The sequence below is a fragment of the Oncorhynchus keta genome, chromosome 29 (assembly GCF_023373465.1).
Source record: "Oncorhynchus keta strain PuntledgeMale-10-30-2019 chromosome 29, Oket_V2, whole genome shotgun sequence".
Taxonomy (NCBI): Eukaryota; Metazoa; Chordata; class Actinopteri; order Salmoniformes; family Salmonidae; genus Oncorhynchus; species Oncorhynchus keta.
Window position 1 is genome coordinate 43,448,672 of NC_068449.1, and position 19,868 is coordinate 43,468,539.

A 19,868-nucleotide genomic window follows, 5' to 3' on the forward strand; every position below is an offset into this window, starting at 1 on the left:
AGCAGCACAACATGGTACAAACATTATTGGGCACAGACAACAGCACAAAGGCAAGAAGGCAGAGACAATAGTCGATTACGCCACAAGTAGCCACAACTGTCAGTAAGAGTGTCCATGATTGAGTCTTTGAATGAAGAGATGGAGATAAAACTGTCCAGTTTGAGTGTTTGTTTGTAGCTCGTTCCAGTCGCTAGCTGCAGCGAACTGAAAAGAGGAGCGATCCAGAGATGTGTGTGCTTTGTGGACCTTTAACAGAAGGTGACTGGCAGAACGGGTGTTGTATTATTATTAGGTGTAGTAGTTTGTACATATTAGGTGTAGTAGTCTATACAAATATACTTCTACATAAAACATCAAACATGCCGTTATATACAGTACAAGCATATAAAATATTGTTGAAACAATAGATTTTCATGACAAACTCTTAAAATTACAAAGCCTGCAGGCAAATATTAAAAGTTATTATATTTAATTCATCACTGATATTTCATTCAATATTGGAAAAATGCTCCCTGAAAAAGTTACATGAATACATTAGTTTAACCCACAAGTTGACCCTGGCCTGAGGTCTTCAAAAAGAAGCCAAACAAATTTGGTGGAAGTATAATTAATTGGCTATTCTAAGCACTACGGTTAAAAGGGTATGTGACATTTTTTCCAGAGAAAAGTGATATATTCTTTGGTATCTGGAAGAGTGACCTGTCTGATTCATTGAAATTGATTTAATTGCTCCAGAGAGGAAGAGACAAAACAAGAGGTTTACTCCACCCACAAAATCTGTCCACGAAAATAAGCCCACGAAGTGAGAACATTTTGTGTTGAGGTCAATGAGTTTTGAATTTGGTCAACAAAACTGTATTTACTAATTTGCTATATGCGACTTATTTGATCTAATAGAAGTTTTGTAATGGTTAGGTTATGAATGCACATGGCATTTTGGCAACAACAATAAACGACTTTATATCAGAGTTGTGCTTGTTGTCATAGAGGTAGATAGAGGACTCATCTTGGATATATGTTGTTTTAGCGTGGCCAATACCATTGAGGGGTTCAACCATTTTAAGGTAGTCAACTGGGTGGGGATTCTTATGAGATGGGACTAATCAGCTAATGAAGAAGAAGACTGGCTAATTTCAAATGGAAATAGCTTCAATGAGGCTACCCATGCTGTTACAGATTCTATAATGGCACAGATACAAAGAAGAGTCCTCTGTCTATCTCTATGTTGGGTTTTATTGGGAATTGCAGAAAAGGGCTGTCCCAGGATGCCTGGCCCTAACTGGACTCAGGGGCGGTCCTCTGATTTAGTTAAACTCAAAAGGGAATTGAAGTTTCCTTCATTAAACAGTCCAAAATTACATCACACAATTTTACAAACAGTATCATACTCACTCATTCATCTTATACAACAATTAGATGTAAGCCTAATATCTGAGGCTGTTATATAAACAGTGTTATGGCAATGTGGCCACACCGTCTCCCATGAGCTTCCCCAAGTTGTGACAAACGGACCAGTTCGTAGCTGGATTCTTCACCGATCTTTTATACCTTGTCCAGAACATGACATTTGTTCGGACTTCTGTGAGGTGGAAGAAATTCCTTTGTTCTCTATGAAAAATCACTCTGTCTCTTATACTGTGTGGCCACGAGGCAGGGTCTTCTCAGGAATTTACGACCTCTCTCTGACCACAGCAGCCTAGTTGAAGGAGGCAGGGGGAGGCAGGGAGAGGGGGATGGGCTTGCTGTACCCAAAGAGGGCAACGTCATGACACAACTGTTTTAATTGTTACTCACAATAACGTTACAATAAATGCCACAAATGGCACAAACATGCGGGATCACAGTCCAAAGCATAGAAAGGTTAGATTACATTTTGGTTGCACATGATTTAAGCTACACTTACACAATTTACAGTACGCTGTCTCAGAACAACACTTTGTGCAATATGTACAGTATACTGAAATATAAAAATGTTCAACCACTAGATGGGGGGAAAGGATTGGAGGAAAAGGAGGAAAAGGCCAAAAAAAAAATGCTTGAAATTGTATAGGATTTTTAAATACAAATGAGTAAATCACTGTTACCAGTCATTATCGTTTACAAATGTACAGCTGCCTGGCATGCAAAGTGACATGACAAAAGGTCAAACACACTTAAATTCTCTAAAATAGAGAATCCACCAAATAGCTACAGTGATCCCTCCTATTTGACCCTAGAAGTAGGCTACATTAAAACCACAATCTGAAGTTGTGTTTCTGGAGAAATGTCTGCGGAGAAATGTTTCCCCTCTCAAACTCATAGACAGCTTTGGCTTCAAGGAATGGCAGTCTACACAGGTATTCTGAAGCAACACATACTTTGTTTATAAAGATCTAAATTACAACAAAAACATAAATGGAGAATCTATTCTCACGTTGTGATAGGGTACATAAAACATGTATAAATAGCAAGCATGGTTATAGATGTATTGATGACTGTTAAACATCAGGAAATGTAAAGGAAAGCCTTTGACTTAATATATTGAAGCTCAGTACAACATGTTTATGTTTACATGTTTACAACAAGTCACAAGGTTATTTTAAAATAGTGAAAAGTGAATTATATCTTCATATTCAGTCTCAGTAACTACTCAGAAATTGAGTGGCATAAAATTGAAATGGCCTACAGTGCAACAACTCACTATGGTATCGACAGATTTAATATTTTTGGGTGACAGTGATCCATACAAAGGTTGCACTAATGTAGGTGGACCACAAAATGCTCTGATAGAAGGAGAGTGTATGGTGTCTGCAGGAGTTGCAGCAGGAGTCTGCAGGAGGGAGTGATTGTATTTTGAAGGGATGATGTGCTACATATGTTGTGCTGCTATTTTTATTGACTGGGCCAAAGCTTTTGGTACTGTAGAACATTCCATTCTTGTGGGCCGGTTAAGGAGTATTCGTGTCTCTGAGGGGGTCTTTGGCCTGGTTTACTAACTACCTCTCTCAAAGAGTGCAGTGTATAAAGAAAGTCAAAACATCTGCTGTCTCAGCCACTGCCTGTCACCAAGGGAGTACCCCAAGGCTCGATCCTAGGCCCCACGCTCTTCTCAATTTACATCAACAACATAGCTCAGGCAGGAGAAAGCCCTCTCATCCATTTATATGCAGATGATACAGTATTTTACTCAGCTGGCCCCTCCCCGGATTTTGTGTTAAACGCTCTACACCAAAGTTTTCTTAGTGTCCAACAAGCTTTCTCTATGGAACGCCGTTTGGGTCTTTACGTGTCAAAAAAGATACACGTCAAATAACACTATTTGACGTGTCAAATAAGCTTGTTGACCAATCGGGACCTGAATATGACTGCACGTCACATAATAATTGAGCGCGTTCCATAACGTAGTTATTACACATTGATTACACTATCACTCGTATTTAATATGTCACAACGATTAATCGATACATATCGCTTTGATGCTGGCAAAGTTGTCTCGCCCACCTGCCCTTCCCCAAGCTCTGGACAGTGCTGGTCGTAAAAAGGTTAGCTAGCTGATGGAATTGATGCAAACAATGTTCTTCCCCCAAAACACAGCAAAACGACAAGTTGTATTGGGTTAGGGTTAGTGTTAGATACCAAAGAAGTTGAGGTTGGTTTCCTCTAATCACTCCTCTTTCACCCCAGCTGCCAAACTAACCCTGATTAAGATGACCATCCTACCCATGCTAGATTACAGAGACTTAATTTATAGATCGGCAGGTAAGGGTGCTCTCGAGCGGCTAGATGTGTTTTACCACCGGCCATCAGATTTACCACCAATGCTCCTTATAGGACACATCCCTGCACTATACTCCTCTGTAAACCGGTCATCTCTGTATACCCATGACCCACTGGTTGATGCTTATTTATAAAACCCTCTTAGGCCTCACTTCCCCCAATCTGAGATACCTACTGCAGCCCTCATCCTCCACATACCACCCATTCTGCCAGTCACATTCTGTTAAAGGTCCCCAAAGCACACACATCCCCATCACTTTTCAGTTCGCTGCAGCTAGCGACTGGAACGAGCTGCAAAAACACTCAAACTGGGCAGTTTTATCTCTTCATTCAAAGATTCAATCATGGACACTCTTACTGACAGTTGTGGCTGCTTTGTGTGATGTATTTTTGTCTCTACCTTCTTGCTTTTGTGCTGCTGTCTGTGCCCAATAATATTGGTAGCATGTTTTGTGCTGCTAGCATGTTGTGCTGCTGCCACGTTGTTGTCATGTGGTGTTGCTACCATGTTGTGTTGTCATGTGATGCTGCCATGCTATGTTGTCGTCTTAGGTCTCTCTTTATGTAGTGGTGTTGTTTCTCACTTGTCATGATGTGTGTTTTGTCCGATATTTTTATTCTGAATCCCAGGCCCCGTCCCCGCAGGAGGCTTTTTGCCTTTTGGTAGGCCGTCATTGTAAATTAGAATGTGTTCTTAACTGACTTGCCTAGTTAAATAAAGGTTAAATAAAAACATTTTAAAAACACCTAAATCAGGATAACCAATAGATGGTCCATCATAATAAACTAAATGAGCTAATTAAGAGTTACAATTTAGCCCAGACCTCCATCTTGTGAAAAACGCTATGAAGAGGAAAATGTCGCTGAAGATCAAACGGCAAATCGACCCTCAGAAATGTTTCAATACAACATACATGGTGAAAGGAAAAAATACATCTATGGAACTTTTGTTTCTTTAAAGCAGCCTAACAGCCATTGCTTCTAAGAAGTAGGTGTCTTTATCTCAAACGCCTGCTCTTTTTATAATATGTACACAGCTGCTATCCTCTGGCAAGCGAAACAATTACCAGCTGTAAAAAGATACAGGGGAGGGACCTACATTTAAACAGAACAGTCAGTACTGAAAAGAAGCTTTGGCCCAGCAGTAGCATAGCAAACACACTAGGGAATTGGATTAAAAGACAGGTTCCATTTGTTTTAACCTATAAATTGGGATTTGGGACAAAAGGCACTTGAAAAGAAGGATTATACAGATCCTGCTACTAACTCAATGCGTAGTTATTGAATTGGTCCGTACCAGTGGATGTCATCAAGACCCCTGTTTGGCAGAAGGTCTGTGAGAATGACCTACAAAGAAAGCCTGAAAATATAACATCAGTGCAAAAGTTTCAGGGGAATTTTCTTCCATAACAACTGTGCCTCTAAAAGGTTTTCTGGGCGAATAGTTTTATACTTTCAGTTTGTTTCATCATCCCCTTCATGATATGCCGTCCTCTCCAGGATGTGAATTATCATGTCGGTTTCTCAGTGACTTCCCGTTTCCCTCCTTCATGCTGTGTCAACATCCCCGCTGGCAGCCATGCGATGTGATTGTAGTGTATCATAAACTGATGTCAGTTTTGGTTTGTCTCTAAGTAAATCCAGTTCTGGTACACCTGTTTGCTCCTCCTAGGCAGGGAGAGGGAGGGAGGTAGGGGAGGGAAGGACGGAGAGGGACAGAGAAAGGGAGTGGGAGGGAGGGAGTAGGAGGGAGGTATGGGAGGGAGTGGGAGGGATGGAGGGACAGGGAAAGACAGGGAAAGGGAGTGGGAGGGAAGTAGGTGTAGGGAGTGGGGGAGGGAGGGAGGGAGGGAGGGAGGGAGGGAGGGAGGGAGGGAGGGAGGGAGGGAGGGAGGGAGGGAGGGAGGGAGGGAGGGAGGGAGGGAGAAGGACAGGACAGAGAGAGGGGAGATTAAAGGGGTAGGAAAGTAACAAACCGAAAAAATTATCTTATGCTTTATTAGAAACAGGACATGCTCTCTTGTCTATCCTGTTTGTTCTGCAGTAAGTAACTCAACAGTCACCACAACACACCTAGGACCATTCCTAAAGCTAGCGGGAGGAACCACGAGGCCGAGCTTTAAAAGCCCACAGACTTTTCAAATACTGACAAAGACTATGTGAAGATCAAAGTCATTACTATATTCCATTTGTGCTGTGTGGCTTCTCATTGTGCAACCCAACCATATCATAAGGGCAAAACAGGTTGCAATGACTTCAGGCTGCGTATCACGCTCATGTGGTCTGTGCATCTCAACACCACATTAATCCCTTGGCGCAGAGGTAAAGCCTACAGCTGTCGCCACGAGGGCTGCAAATGCTGCTGTCTTGTCTCTCAGCCTGTAGCAATTTTTTTTTTACTAACCTGATTATCTGCTTGTTTTTTAGGAGTTATCGCTGCATACACTATGTCCACTTGCACTTTTTGAGATGAATCTATGAAGAGAAATAAAGGAAAGTTAATATTGGCCTAAGGTGAGGAGTGACTAACTGACAGAGACATATAGATGCTCACTGCCCAGGACAGGTTCTGTAAAAACTCAGGACTCATTTGGTACTATGGGTACCGGTCTACTATGGGTACCGGTCTACTATGGGTACCGGTCTACTATGGGTACCCGTCTACTATGGGTACCGGTCTACTATGGGTACCCGTCTACTATGGGTGTGTGTGTGTGGAAGCGCGTGTGTTTGCGTGTGTGTGTGTGTGTGTGTGTGTGTGTGTGTGTGTGTGTGTGTGTGTGTGTGTGTGTGTGTGTGGAAGCGCGTGTGTTTGTGTGCGTGTGTGTGTGTGTGTGTGTGTGTGTGTGTGTGTGTGTGTGTGTGTGTGTGTGTGTGTGTGTGTGTGTGTGTGCCTTCTGTTTTGTCAATATTTAGAGAAACTGTCTGGAATAATGACACTGTCGGGACAAGCAGAGGAAGTGTGGAAGATGTGCCACTTTATTTGACCTGCATCCTGTGTTCAAGCAAACATTTCATACCTTTTCCAAAACACTACCCTTGATTTTAAAAAAGAATAATAAAAAAATACATGAAAAAAGGCTAAGCACTTTGGGGGGTGACCTCACACCTGTAAAAGATAAATACCTGCCTTTTGGTTGTCCATTTCTTCTCTTCCTTAGATAGATTGCAAGTCCAACCAGCCCCAAGGCAACCAAAACGCAGAATACAGCAATGATAAGAATACCCCGACCCCTCTCATCACGGTCTGAAATAAATGACACAAGGAAATTATTTTTAGTAAAATATGTTTTGAATGAGCTCAACGACACTTCACTTTTACTTGGTAATTGCTCTTTTCTGGATGACTTTAATTCAAAATGGCTCTTACCTGTCTCCTTGGGATGACCATCTTTGCTGCAACATTTTGGGACAGGAACTGTCTCATTACTGATAGGGTTAGCAGCCACACAGCTGTAGGTGGGGTTGTAGTTCTTTCCCTCTACCTCCAAACGGAGAGACAGATCGGTGGTGAGATCAGGACTGCTGGTCTGGTTTAGTATGTCCTCTCCCCTGTACAAGGTCAAGGTCACCTCTTTTTCGTTGTCCACAGAACACACCACACGACAGGAGCTGCTGTCACATTCTGTCACCTGAGGTTTGGGAACAACATCTGGAAGAAACATTTGGAATAAATTGGAAATGGAACCTATATCTAATGTTTTTGTAATATACAGCACACACGCACGCACGCACACGCACACACACACACACACACACACACACACACACACACACACACACACACACACACACACACACACACACACACACACACACACACACACACACACACACACACACACACACACACACACACTTACTGTATACAGTGAGCTCAAATTTGTTTTTTCCCCCTCCATCTGTATTCTCCACAGCATAAACCCCAGCATCGTCTACCTTAAGGTCTGACAGAGTGAAGTATCTTGTAACACTGTTCAAGTGGATACGATTTTCAAATCTCTTCTCAAGGGTGATTTTGCCTTCTTTACCAGGGTACACATTTGCAATACTGCCAAGGTCTCCGTAAAGTAAATTGCCAGACTTGATCACCCTCTCTGGAAAAGAGAAAGACTGTCCCACGATGCCATTCACCCGCTGAGTCTCAGACTGGACTGTTGGTTGGGAAGCACAGAGTACTGTGGACAGAGAGAGACTCAATATCAACACAACGACTGCATTCCAGGGGGGGCTGTAAAAGAGTCACACACTAAATCTCACAACACCTGGATAAGTGTTTAACATGTCAGTAACTGTATCCATATGATATAGTGATCTGATGCCAGACTGCACTGAAGATGACAATGACATACAATCATTAGTACATTTTTTTTGCCACAATGTAGTAGCCTGGAATGACACTACTGACTTGAGTATCACAGTCCTTCTTAGTTATTTACAGGCCTAATGTGATGGTTGGGGTCAGGAAATAATTGTTAGGACTAGTAGTTTAATATTTTGTCAGAAATTAAGTTCACATGGAAATGGATTCTCTGAGTGAGGGAAGTTCTTCCCCAATTGACTTTGTTTGTTTTTTCTCCAAAATAAAAGTCAAGGATATCACTGAAAAAGCACACGACTTTACAGAGATATTTCATTACCACCTAACATAATTTTCCACAGCAGCCTCTAAAATAGCCTAGATTGCAATTCTTTGAATTTCAGGGTCAGAGGAACATTGCAACATGACAGAGGACTAATGTAGGCGTTAGCGTATGTGTTATTTGTTGAAACAAGGCTTTGTGTTGACAACACAGAAAAAGAGATGAGGGGCATGATGGTTGTCCTACTAGCAGTAGGGAAGAGGGAGGAATTCTGTACATATGGACACTGCAAAAATATTCTGATTATAAGCAGCTGTTGACTGTTGAAAAGTGTCTGCTAAATTACTCAAATGTAATTTTCTTCTAAACAGAAGTAATGTATATCAATAATCAGTGGTGGGAAAAGTACCCAATTGTCATACGTGAGTAAAAGTAAAGATACCTTCATTAAAAATGAAAGTCACCCAGCGAAATACAACTAGAGTAAAAGTCTAAAAGTACTTGGTTTTAAATATACTTAAGTATCAAAAGTAAAAGTAGAAGTCATTTCAAATCAGATTGTCTTGTTTTTTTAAATGTACGGATAGCTAGGGGCAAACTCCAACACTCACACATAATTTACAAACTAAACATTTGTGTTTAGTGAGTCCGCCAGATCAGAGGCAGTAGGGATGTCCAGACATTTTCTCTTAATAAGTGTGTGAATTGGACATTTTTTTTTGTCATGCTAAGCATTCAAAATGTAATGAGTACTTTTGGGTGCCAGTGAAATGTATGGAGTAAAAAGTAAATTATTTTCTTTAGGAATGTAGTGGAGTAAAAGTAAAAGTAAAAGTTGTCAAAAAGATAAATATTAAAGTAAAGTACAGACCCCCCCCCCAAAAAAAACTGCCTAATTAACCCTTGTGTAGTCTTAACATTCTGTATACTCCCCTTGTCATAAGAGTACGCCTTCACTAAACCCCTAAAATAAAGCAGCTTAATTGAATTTTAAACCCTAAATCTATTTTGCATGAAGAAACAACCTGTCATTCATGACACACTTTGTAAATATCTGAGTTTTCCCTCTTCACAATGTAGAAATAATGCATTTAAATCAGCTGACACGGCTCGTTTTTATTACAAAACACCTGTCATAGTTGTTTTCCTTACTAAAGTAGAGGTTTGTTATTATTATTATTGCTAAAGGTACTGCATAGGTGTAAACATATTTTTTCTAGCAAGAGACAGCACATGTATAGCCTAAGATAGTAGCAGAAACATGCAGAAAGTAGTTTTGAAAGCATTATATTGAAGAGAAACAATAACAGTCTTGAACTTTTTTGGCAACAAAATTATATATTCTTACATACTGTACAATGAGGAATTCAAGTACAAAATACTAGTCTACTCCCATATTTTTAAACCATTGCCCCCACCCACAAGGTGTATAAACAACAACAATAAATATGAACAAAATAAGATAAATGCAAAACAAAAACTTGAAGAACATAAATCAATCAATTTACATCACTTTGCAGATGTATTTCTAACATGTGTAGCACATAGTATTTGTTTTACAGTCCTTTTTTTTTGGGGGGGGGGGGCAGAATTTGGCATTTCCTCCTCTTGCCTGCCCCAGCTGCAGCCTCAGGCGGATCAGGACAATATTCAGCCCCCTGAACAGCTTTCACAAGCGCTGCAGAGGCTGCTGTGCGGGGGAGGCGCTCCCTTCTTTGAATGTGTGGGGTTACAAGTGCCTTTCCCAGCTGCTCCAGGAACACCCTCCTCTTGTTCCGCTTATCAGCCATCCAGGTAGGGTTGATCTTGTTCCATATCACGAAGGCATTGTATGAGGACACATCAATGATGTTATGGAAGAAGACCAGGGGCCAGCGGGCAGTCATCCTCCTGCAGCTGTAAGTTCAAATCATATTAATATGTGACCGTGTCTCTGCTTGTGAACACAGACTCGTTTCCTCAGTCTGTCACATTGTGCGTTCGGCCTTTTTCTGTCATGTTAGTGGTTTGACCACACTGAGAAGCAGCCCCACACAGTCTTCCCTGCATACAAGAGTCCTGCCTCACATGCAGGCCTATGTGGTAAAATATGGTTGCACTGAAATGAATACTTTTCACTGCAGCGAACAGAATAGTTGTCAGTAACGCTAAAGGTCTACTCGTGACTCTTATAATTCTTACAATTGTCAGATCAGTGTAGACCTGATCGGGGTCTTTGGATTTCTAAAAGTGAAAGTGAAATTACACTGGGAAAAGGAAGGCTATTTTGCTTGGGTGGGTAGGCCCAGGAGTGTAACTACATTATTTTTCTACAACATTGTTTTTATATTTTACACGGTCCACTTTGACCTGCCAACCTCCCAGCCTGCCACACCCTACCCTGCCTCACCAACCTCCCAGCAGTCAAGGAGAGAGAGGATGCCAATCTCATCTCAGCTGATCCAGACACGGACATCTCCAGCCCCTACCGAAACAAATCACATTTTCTTTGTCACATGCGCCGAAAACAACAGGTGTAGGCCTTGAAGTGAAATGCTGACTTACAAGCCCTTAATCAACAATGCAGTTTTAAGAAACATAAATGTTAAGAAAGTATTTACTTGAATAAAAAACATGAGCTGGCGCACACCCAGAGACAATTATTTTATGTAGAGGTGCTGACTAACGGCGAATAAACCATAAGCTATTAAAAAAATTAAGTAACAAAGTATTTACTAAAATAAACCCGAAGAAAAAAAGAAAATAGAAAAATAGAAAAATAGTAAATAATTGAAGAGCAACAATAAAATGCAGTAGCAAGATTTTATAGAGGGGGCACCAGTACAGAGTCAATGTGCGGGGCACAGGTTTGTCAAGATAATTTAGGTAATATGTACATGTAAGTACAGGTAAAGTGACTATGCATAGATAATAAACAGAGAGTAGCTGCAGTGTAAAATAGGGGGGGGTTGGGGGGGGGGTGTCAGGAATCTTATGGCATGTAGCAAGAAGCTGTTAAGAAGCCTTTTGGACCTAGACTTGGCACTTCGGTACTGCTTGGCACTTCGGTACTACTTCGGTACTGCTTGCCCTAGTCTATGACTAGGGTGGCTGAATTTTTAGCGCCTTCCTCTGACACTGCCTGGTATAGAGGTCCTGGATGGCAGAAAGCTTGGCCCCAGTGATGTACTGGGCCATATGCACTACCCTCTGTAGTGCCTTGCGTTCGGAGACTGAGCATCTCAACCTGCTCCACTACAGCCCCGTCGATGAGAATGGGGGCATGCTTGGTCCTCCTTTTCCTGTAGTCCACAATCATCTCCTTTGTCTTGCTTACGATGAGGGAGAGGTTGTTATCCTGGGACCACACTGCCTGGTCTCTGACCTCCTCCCTATAGGCTGTCTCATTGTTGTCGGTGATCAGGCCTACCACTGTTGTGTCATTGGCAAACTTAATGATGGTGTTGGAGTTGTGCCTGGCCATGCAGTCATGGGTAACAGGGAGTGCAGGAGGGGACTGAGCATGCACTCCTGAGGGGCCCCAGTGTTGAGGATCAGTGTGGCAGATGTGTTGTTACCTACCCTTATCACCTGGGGGCAGCCTGTCAGGAAGTCCAGGATCCAGTTGCAGAGGGAGGTGTTTAGTCCCAGGGTCTTTAGCATAGTGATGAGCTTTGAGGGCACTATGGTGTTGATTGAAGTTTTCCCCACCTCTAGTTTTATATGAAGAAGTGTATTGCTGCTGTTGGGTTTATTTGTTTTTGTCTTGCTTCAATACAAATCTCACCAGATTGGGTCTGCTGGATGGTTGGGATTTTTCCTTAAGGATTTGCCATCATCGCCCTCACCCTGTAACTCTGCAGTGAGGTTGCCAAGATGATAGGGGAGTATAAGCCAATTCTCTTTGACATTTGTCTTAGACATTTGTATTATCCATTTTGGCATTAGTAATAATTTGTCATACAGTGAATAATTAGTAATTTAGTGAATAGTTTATCTGGATTTCCTGAATCAGAAATGACCTGAACTAAAATGTTGTTCTGGTTTGTCCTCTATCGAGGTGATTGCGAAGGTGACAACAGATGGTATCTAGATGCACGGAAGGGATAATTTGGCCGAGAACGGTATGAACCTCACCCCCCCTAACTGGCTGAAGTAAGGGCGATAATGGCGTTCACGATGATCCTTCACCACCTGAAACCTGAGTCCGAGCCAGCAACCTGTACACAGCGGCCAGTTGAGGCTATCAACTGCCTTTTTTTCTCATGCCTTTTCTCTCAGGAATGCGACATGAGTCCACGTGGAGTGAGCATGTAGAGAGATCCCGTCCAAACTTCTTTCATGCTTCTGGTGTACTGGTCGGAAAAATGGACATAATGGACCGCAAAGGATGGTCGATGGCGGCTCAAGTGAGAGATTCGTCTGCTGGGAAAATCAGATTATTCCCCAGATATTGAAATTGGGACATTATCAAGGGCCATCCACTTTGAACATGTGTGCCATTGGGAAGACGAATTGTAAAGCTATCTGAAGAAGCAAATTAAGACACGCCAGGAGGATGAGTGGCGTGAAGGAGGGGGGTCGTCAACCGTGCCTGTAATTGATTTAGATTTGTCAAGTTGTTTATTTGGGATATCAGGTTGATTGTGGAGGTCTGTACACTGCGGATGTTATAGTAATTTAGACTAAGAATGCATTGAGATACCAGTCTGTCATTACCATAAATGGGGGCCGAAAGAAGTTAATGCTAGAATTATAAGATGAATATACTGTATGTCAACATAAATGTACATTCTGCAAGTGTCGATGTGTGCTAAGTTGAGGTTCTTCGAGTGATTCTAAATTTGGGTTGGATAATTCATTAATTGATTGGGTTCAAATTATGATTTGGAAAGGCGAGAAGGAGTGACAGAGGGATGCCCTAAAATGAGAGGCGAGCCACTAGAATGTATCTTGGGCTAACCTTGCCCCAATCTCATTCTTATCAGCGTTGGTGTGAAACTGTTACAACGTGTGTGCTCTCTTACCTGTGAAAGTCAATATGATTTCTAGGTGGGATGGAACATACACTGTTTGCATTATACTAACACACAGGCCCACTGTCTTTTTGCTAGGCCAGCTAATACTCTACTCCCACCCATTTCAATAGCAGGAGTGATGACAGGCCCTTGGTTAATTAAAGGATAAGAGCTTTGAGGGAGAATTGAAGTTTTTTTTTTTTTTGGACAAGTTTAGAATGCCCTAGCTCTTAAACTACAGGCTTGGTGTATTGACTCGTCTCAGGGACAGTCACTGCAACCCGATTGTGGTGAGAGCTATGTAAACTATGTAAACAATGGTTAAGCATTGAGAGATTTAGTCACCGCTGAGTCTACAGATCCCTTGTGTGTGTATTTTAGAATGTAAATCCCAGTTGGAGTTCCTGATCGATATGTGTACTTGGTGTATTGAGTGGATTGGAACATCTCCACCGTGCTGATAACAAAGAATCATTCATTTCATATTGACTTCAAGGTGTCCCTGGTGGTCATTTCCATGACAGGGTGTTGCATTTCCACGACAACGTGATCATCTCACATAGTATGTCTAGGAGATACGAAACAGCAAAATACTAATCCTCGTTTAGTTAAGAAGATACATTTTTAAAAGTTCTCTCCTCAAGGGTTTTTACGTGACATGTTCTGGTCTTGATTTTAGCCACTGTCTCCTGTAAAAATGTATCCTCCATATTTATTTTTTTCTGGCAGATGAACACGCCCCTTTTAAACAATTCAGAGTGAAAGATAGATCCAACCCTTGGTTTTCTTCTGAGCTCAATCAGGTGAAAAATCCGGCCTGGTCCAAGGCAAGGAAACGGACCCTGTTAATTTTCAAGACCATTGAGAAACATATCTACGATATCATCTAAGGAAGCTAAATCAAGCTACTTTTTAAGCTTTATCTCTGAATCGGCTGGTGATCCTTAAAAAGTTGGGAGAACAGTAAATGCACTAAAGCGTACAAATGCCTCTTCTTCCTTGTCTAAGCAAGTTATGTCTGACTGTGGCATCATAACTGAGAAGGGGAAAAGTGATGCTTTAATCATAATTGTATCTAGGCAGGCTTTTTATTTGAGAGAAACTGTGGTTTAATTAACCCTGGTAAGTCAATGAACTGCTTTCCCCTATGCCAGCCTCTAGATGACTCGATGATTAACACGTCATCTTCTAGTGAATCTTTGTTTTCATATCAGCAAATGTACTATCTGTGATGTGCTAGATGCCTTGCTTCAGACGTAAAAATGACCACTGGGGCTGATATGTTTGATCTATTTTTGCTCCAGGTCTCTGCCCCCTGACTGCTGAATAATTAACCCATATTTTTAACTGGATGATTATATCTGGTACTATCCCCAGGGTTTGGAAGGCGGCCCATGTACTCCCTCTTCACCAAAGTGGTGACCCTTGTGACCTAAATCATTATCGGCCTACTTCTAAACTTTCTTGCCGAGCTAAAATATTAGAATCCTTGATTAAGATCTTTCTTATCTTTGAAATGTTTTCTAAATGTACATCAGTCGGTTTTTAGACCAGGTCATAGTACTCTCTCTGCTGCATCCCTAGTTATAAATGATCTGGTTAATTATGTGGATAAAAGGGCAACATTGAGCCGCCTTCTTCGTTGACCTGTCAAAGGATTTTGATACTGTTGATCACTCACTACTAATTCAAAGGCTGTCCTCAAGTGACCTCAACCAGGCTGCATGTAGCTGTTTTAAAAATTACTTAAAAGATTAAACTCAACGTGTATCTACTAACGGTGTTAAATCATGTTTCCTGGATATTACGAAAGGTGTCCTGCAGGGGTCGATTTTGGGTCCTGTACTTTTTGTTGTTGACATGAACAAAATCGCCTTGTCTGTAAAAGAAATGTACCTGCACTTGTATGCTGATGATACTGTTGTGTATGCTATTGCCCCACGGTTGAACAGGCTCCATCTGAACTACAGTCTGCCTTCATTGTATTACAGAAAAACGTTATTGACCTGAAATCAGTATTGAATGCAGGTTAAACTAAGTACAGTGCCTTTGGAAAGTATTCAGACCCCTTGACTATTTCCACATTTTGTTGTGTTACACCCGTATTCTAAAATTGATTAAATAAAACTATTTCCTAAGCAATCTACACACAATACCGCATAATGACAAAGTGGAAACAGGTCTGTGGTAATTTTTGTACATTTACTAAATGTAATAAACAGAAATATCTTATTTACATAAGTATTCAGACCCTATGCTATGAGACTCGAAATTGAGCTCAGGTCCATCTGTTTCCATTGATCATCCTTGAGATGTTTCTACAACTTGGAGTCCACCTGTGGTAAATTCAGTTGATTGGACATGATTTGGAAAGGCACACACCTGTCTAAGGTCCCACAGTTGATTGTGCATGTCAAAGCAATAACCAAACCATGAGGTTGAAGGAATTGTCTGTAGAGCTCCGAGACAGGATTATGTCGAGACACAGATCTGGGGAAGGGTACCAAAACTTTTCTGCAGAATTGAAAGTCTCCAAGAACACAGTGGCCTCCATCATTCTTAAACAGAAGAAGTGTGGAACCACCAAGACTCTTCCTAGAGCTGGCCGCATGGCCAAACTGAGCAATCGGGGGAGAAGGGAATCAGCTAGGTGACCAAGAACCCAATGGTTACTCAGAGAGCTCTAGAGTTCCTCGGTGGAGATGAGACAACTTTCCAAAAGAACAGCCATCTCTGCAGCACACCACCAATTAGGCCTTTATGGTAGAGTGGCCAGACAGAAGCCACTCCTCAGTAAATGGTACATGACAGCCTGCTTGGAGTTTGCCAAAAGGCACCTAAAGACTCAGACCATGAGAAACAAGATTCTCTGGTCTGATGAAACCATGATTGAACTATTTTGGTGGTGGCAGCATCATGCTGTGGGGATGTTTTTCAGCGGCAGGGACTGGGAGACTAGTCAGGATCGAGGGAAATATGAATGGAGCAAAGTACAGAGAGATCCTTGATGAAAACCTGCTCTAGAGGGCTCAGGACCTCAGACTGGGGTGAAGGTTCACCTTCCAACAGGACAGCGACTGTAAGTGCACAGCAAAGACAAAGCAGGAGTGGCTTCGGGACAAGTCTCTGAATGTCCTTGAGTGGCCCAGCCAGAGCCCAGACTTGAACCCGATCGAACATCTCTGGAGAGGCCTGAAAATAGCTGTGCAGGAGTGCTCACCATCCAACCTGACAGAGCTTGAGAGGATCTGCAAAGAGAGGGAGAAACTCCCCAAATACAGGTGAATTCACATTTCAGGAGAAGACCCAGATGTAGACAGTGTCAAAGTAACAAAAGTGAATTACTAGAACAGGGGGCAGGCAAAATGACACGTCAAGGGCCTTTTTAAAAAGCGTCGTGATGATTTCGTTAAGAAGCCGAGAATAAAAATTCACTCCTCCATAGAAAAAGGTCCTGCCTCTCAACAAATAGGAGAAAGCAGATTATTCAGCCGATGTTCCTATCGGTCCTAGACTATTGGCGACATCATCTATTTCAACGCAGCTGCTACTTCATTAAAGTCGTTAGATGCAGTTTATCATAGCGCACTGCGCTTTATTATGGCCGACAATTTTAGCACTCAACACTGCATTCTCTACCAGAACGTTGGTTGGCCCTCTGATATCACGTAGGTTGATACATTGCTATGTTTTTGTTTATAAAAGCTATTTTACAAAAAGTCCCACTGTACCTAACATCATTACTAAACTTCAGACATATGAGTTACCACACCTGGTCTCAGGGATGGGTAACCCAGGAAATTCCTTTGGTCTCTACTGAGTTAGCTAAAACAGCTTTAAGCTTTTTGGCACCTTATTTGTGGAACAATCTTCAAAATGTTCTGAAATGTTATGTTTTGGTGGGCAATTCAGAAAGCTGATTGAGGAACTTTTTACTGACGAATGTCTTTATTTTTTATGACTGTGTTTTTCTATCTTTCTGCTTGCATTTTGTATTTTTCTTTTGATGTGTGAATTTCTGTAATTTCTGTAATTCAGGGTAAAGACAGCCACTGACCACGTAATCACAGGAAACCACCAACGTTTCCTGTTTAGAGAAGAACAATCTAATGTGCCGATCGAATGTAGCTTAAATAAAGTACATCACTGAGTTGGAATGTTCATTTTACCTCATGACTTTTAGATGTTGATATATCCGTGAAAGGATTTCTTCATTTTTGGGGATGAAGCCATGCCCTTCAATGATTCAACATGGTTGAGGGAAGTCCCAACACCATAAAGGTGCGTATTTTATTCTCACATCTATAGTCATTGGGCACTGTGAGTCTTAACACAGTGAGCCTGTGAGCTCTGTCAGTTGGGGAAAAATGCAAATAGTCATGCAAATTAGTTTCATATGACTTGCTACAGTCTCAATCTCTGATATTATGAAAGGTTGTCAGCCTGTTGTTTCCAAAAGATCATTCATCTGTCATATAAATGAGTCTATGCATCAAAGTATTGGCATACTCTGTAGTTGGCGTTGAGATTGCAAACTTTTATAGCCTCCACCTCTTTCTTCCCATGAAAGAGCTCAGTTATACAACCTACTCTCTGTCGTTGTCTATCCCTTAGTGTAAATATTTATCAAACGCTCGGACAGGATACAGGAGGGTACGTCTCTAGAGAGAGAGAGGAATGTTATTTTGAGTCTTAGCGACAGGCTAAGTTTCAATGTGGCACTGTTTAAATGATTTAGCCTTTACACATTTTACCGTATTTAATAAGAGGGTGGGAAGGGGGGTTGGGAATGCAATTTGGGGAATTCACATTTGGTCTGCGCTCCATGCACTACAGCTGGTATCCTAGGCTCCCTTATCAGGAGCCACAAACAAGCGTACAAAAATATGTTTCTAAAGTTACTAATTCAAACATTGAACATTTAAAACAAGTAAAGTTTAGGCTACTTATCTATTATCTCCCACATACACAGCAAATCAGTAACAAAAGAAACATACCATCAATGATGAAATATAGCAGCATTAACATCAGGCTGGCAAGCCTTCTCCATCCAAACAAATGGTTCATAGTTCTAAAACTCGAGCTGTTCAGTCGTGTCCACTGTGACGTTTTTGTTGTACAGATGTATTCTGTTGCAAACGTTTCTAAAGAGAAGCAAACGAAATGGGGGAGGGACCGACCTGAATTTGTCCAATAGAACCTGTCGTTTCAGTTGCAACTGTTTGGACTAATGATTACACCCTGATCTCATCAACATCCCTCCGGTACTAGAGAGAGAAGACTGGTTGCCAACCCTGTCAGTAATCACATTACCATCAACATCACAACACCCTGTGGAGATGGAGGCCTTGGAGAAGACGCATGTGTGAGAAATCATATAATCCATTATTGCCATCAGCTCATTAGACTATAATACTCATCGCTCTTGAGACGGGGAGCGGTTAGGAGATCTGTTGCGTAGTGATGAACCAGAGTACTGTACTGTAGGTTGTTAAAGACTACCTTCTAGTGGAGTAAATGTAGAATTTCATGGTCGACTGTTTACACTGTTTGCATCATCTTGTATGGTAGCCTTCTATGTTCTATTATGGTATATACACTGAGTGTACAAAACATTAGGAAAACCTGCTCTTTTCATGACATAGACTGACCAGGTGAATCCAGGTGAAAGCTATAATCCCTTATTGATATCATGGTCACCTGTTAAATCCACTGCAATCAGTGTAGATGAAGGGGAGGAGACGGGTTAAAGAAGGATTTTGAAGCTTTGAGACAATAGAGACATGGATTGTGTATGTGTGCCATTCAGAGGGTGAATGAGTAAGACAAAAGATGTAAGTGCCTTTTAACTGGGTACGGTTGTAGGTGCCACGTGCACCGGTTTGAGCTTGTCAACAACTGCAATGCTGCCAGGTTTTTATTAAAACTCACCAATTTCCCAGTGTGTATCAAGAATGGTCCACCACCCAAAAGACATACAGCCAACTTGATGCAATTGTGGGAAGCGTTAGAGTCGACATGGACCAGCATCCCTGTGGAACGCTTCGACACCTTGTGGAGTCCATGCCCCTGCGAATTAATGCTGTTCTGATGGCAGGGGCAACACAATATTAGGAAGGTGTTCCTAATGTTTTGTACACTTAGTGCCTTCAGAAAGTATTCATATCCATTGACTTATTTCACATTTTGTTGTGTTACAGCCTAAATTATCCCCCCTCTACACACAATACCCCATAATTACAAAGTGAAATCATGTTTTTTGAAATGTTAGCACATGAATTGACAGTGAAATACAGAAATATCTTATTTACATATTCACACTCCTGAGTCAATATTTTGGAGAAGCATTTGTGGCAGCGATTACAGCTGTGTCTTTCTGTGCAAGTCTCTAAAAGGCTTTGCAGACCTGGATTGTACAATATTTGCACATTATTCTTATTTTTCAAGCTCTGTCAAGTTGGTTGTTGATCATTGCTAGACAGCCTTTTTTCAAGTCGATTTAAGTCAGAACTGTAGCTAGGCCACTCATGGA

The 19,868-nt window shown here is 41.6% G+C and overlaps 1 protein-coding gene across 2 annotated transcripts; it reads right to left on the reverse strand.

Moving 5' to 3' along the window:
- Nucleotides 1-1,213: 1,213 nt before the first annotated feature.
- On the reverse strand, nt 1,214-18,544 carry LOC127913648 (SLAM family member 5-like). 2 transcript variants are annotated; one of them, XM_052486593.1, is made up of 6 exons: nt 18,334-18,544; nt 7,620-7,934; nt 7,127-7,408; nt 6,883-7,003; nt 6,161-6,231; nt 1,214-5,424 (listed from the first exon to the last, which is right to left on the reverse strand). In XM_052486593.1, the coding sequence occupies exons 1-5, from the start codon at nt 18,401-18,403 to the stop codon at nt 6,180-6,182; spliced, it is 840 nt and encodes a 279-aa protein (XP_052342553.1). In that variant the 5' UTR covers nt 18,404-18,544; the 3' UTR covers nt 1,214-5,424; nt 6,161-6,179. The 2 variants fall into 2 exon arrangements, with proteins under 2 accessions (XP_052342553.1, XP_052342552.1); XM_052486592.1 differs by having other exon boundaries at nt 6,887-7,003; nt 18,334-18,519.
- Between the last annotated feature and the right edge of the window lie 1,324 nt (nt 18,545-19,868).

Excerpts from the sequence above, each read along its gene's own strand:
- LOC127913648 (XM_052486592.1), bottom strand. The coding sequence starts at position 18,403 with ATGAACCATTTGTTTGGATGGAGAAGGCTTGCCAGCCTGATGTTAATG. Across the intron at positions 7,004-7,126 it reads TGGTCATCCCAAGGAGACAG|ACCGTGATGAGAGGGGTCGG; the intron begins GTAAGAGCCATT and ends CATTTATTTCAG. Across the intron at positions 6,232-6,886 it reads AAGAAATGGACAACCAAAAG|ATTCATCTCAAAAAGTGCAA; the intron begins GCAGGTATTTAT and ends TTCTCTTCATAG.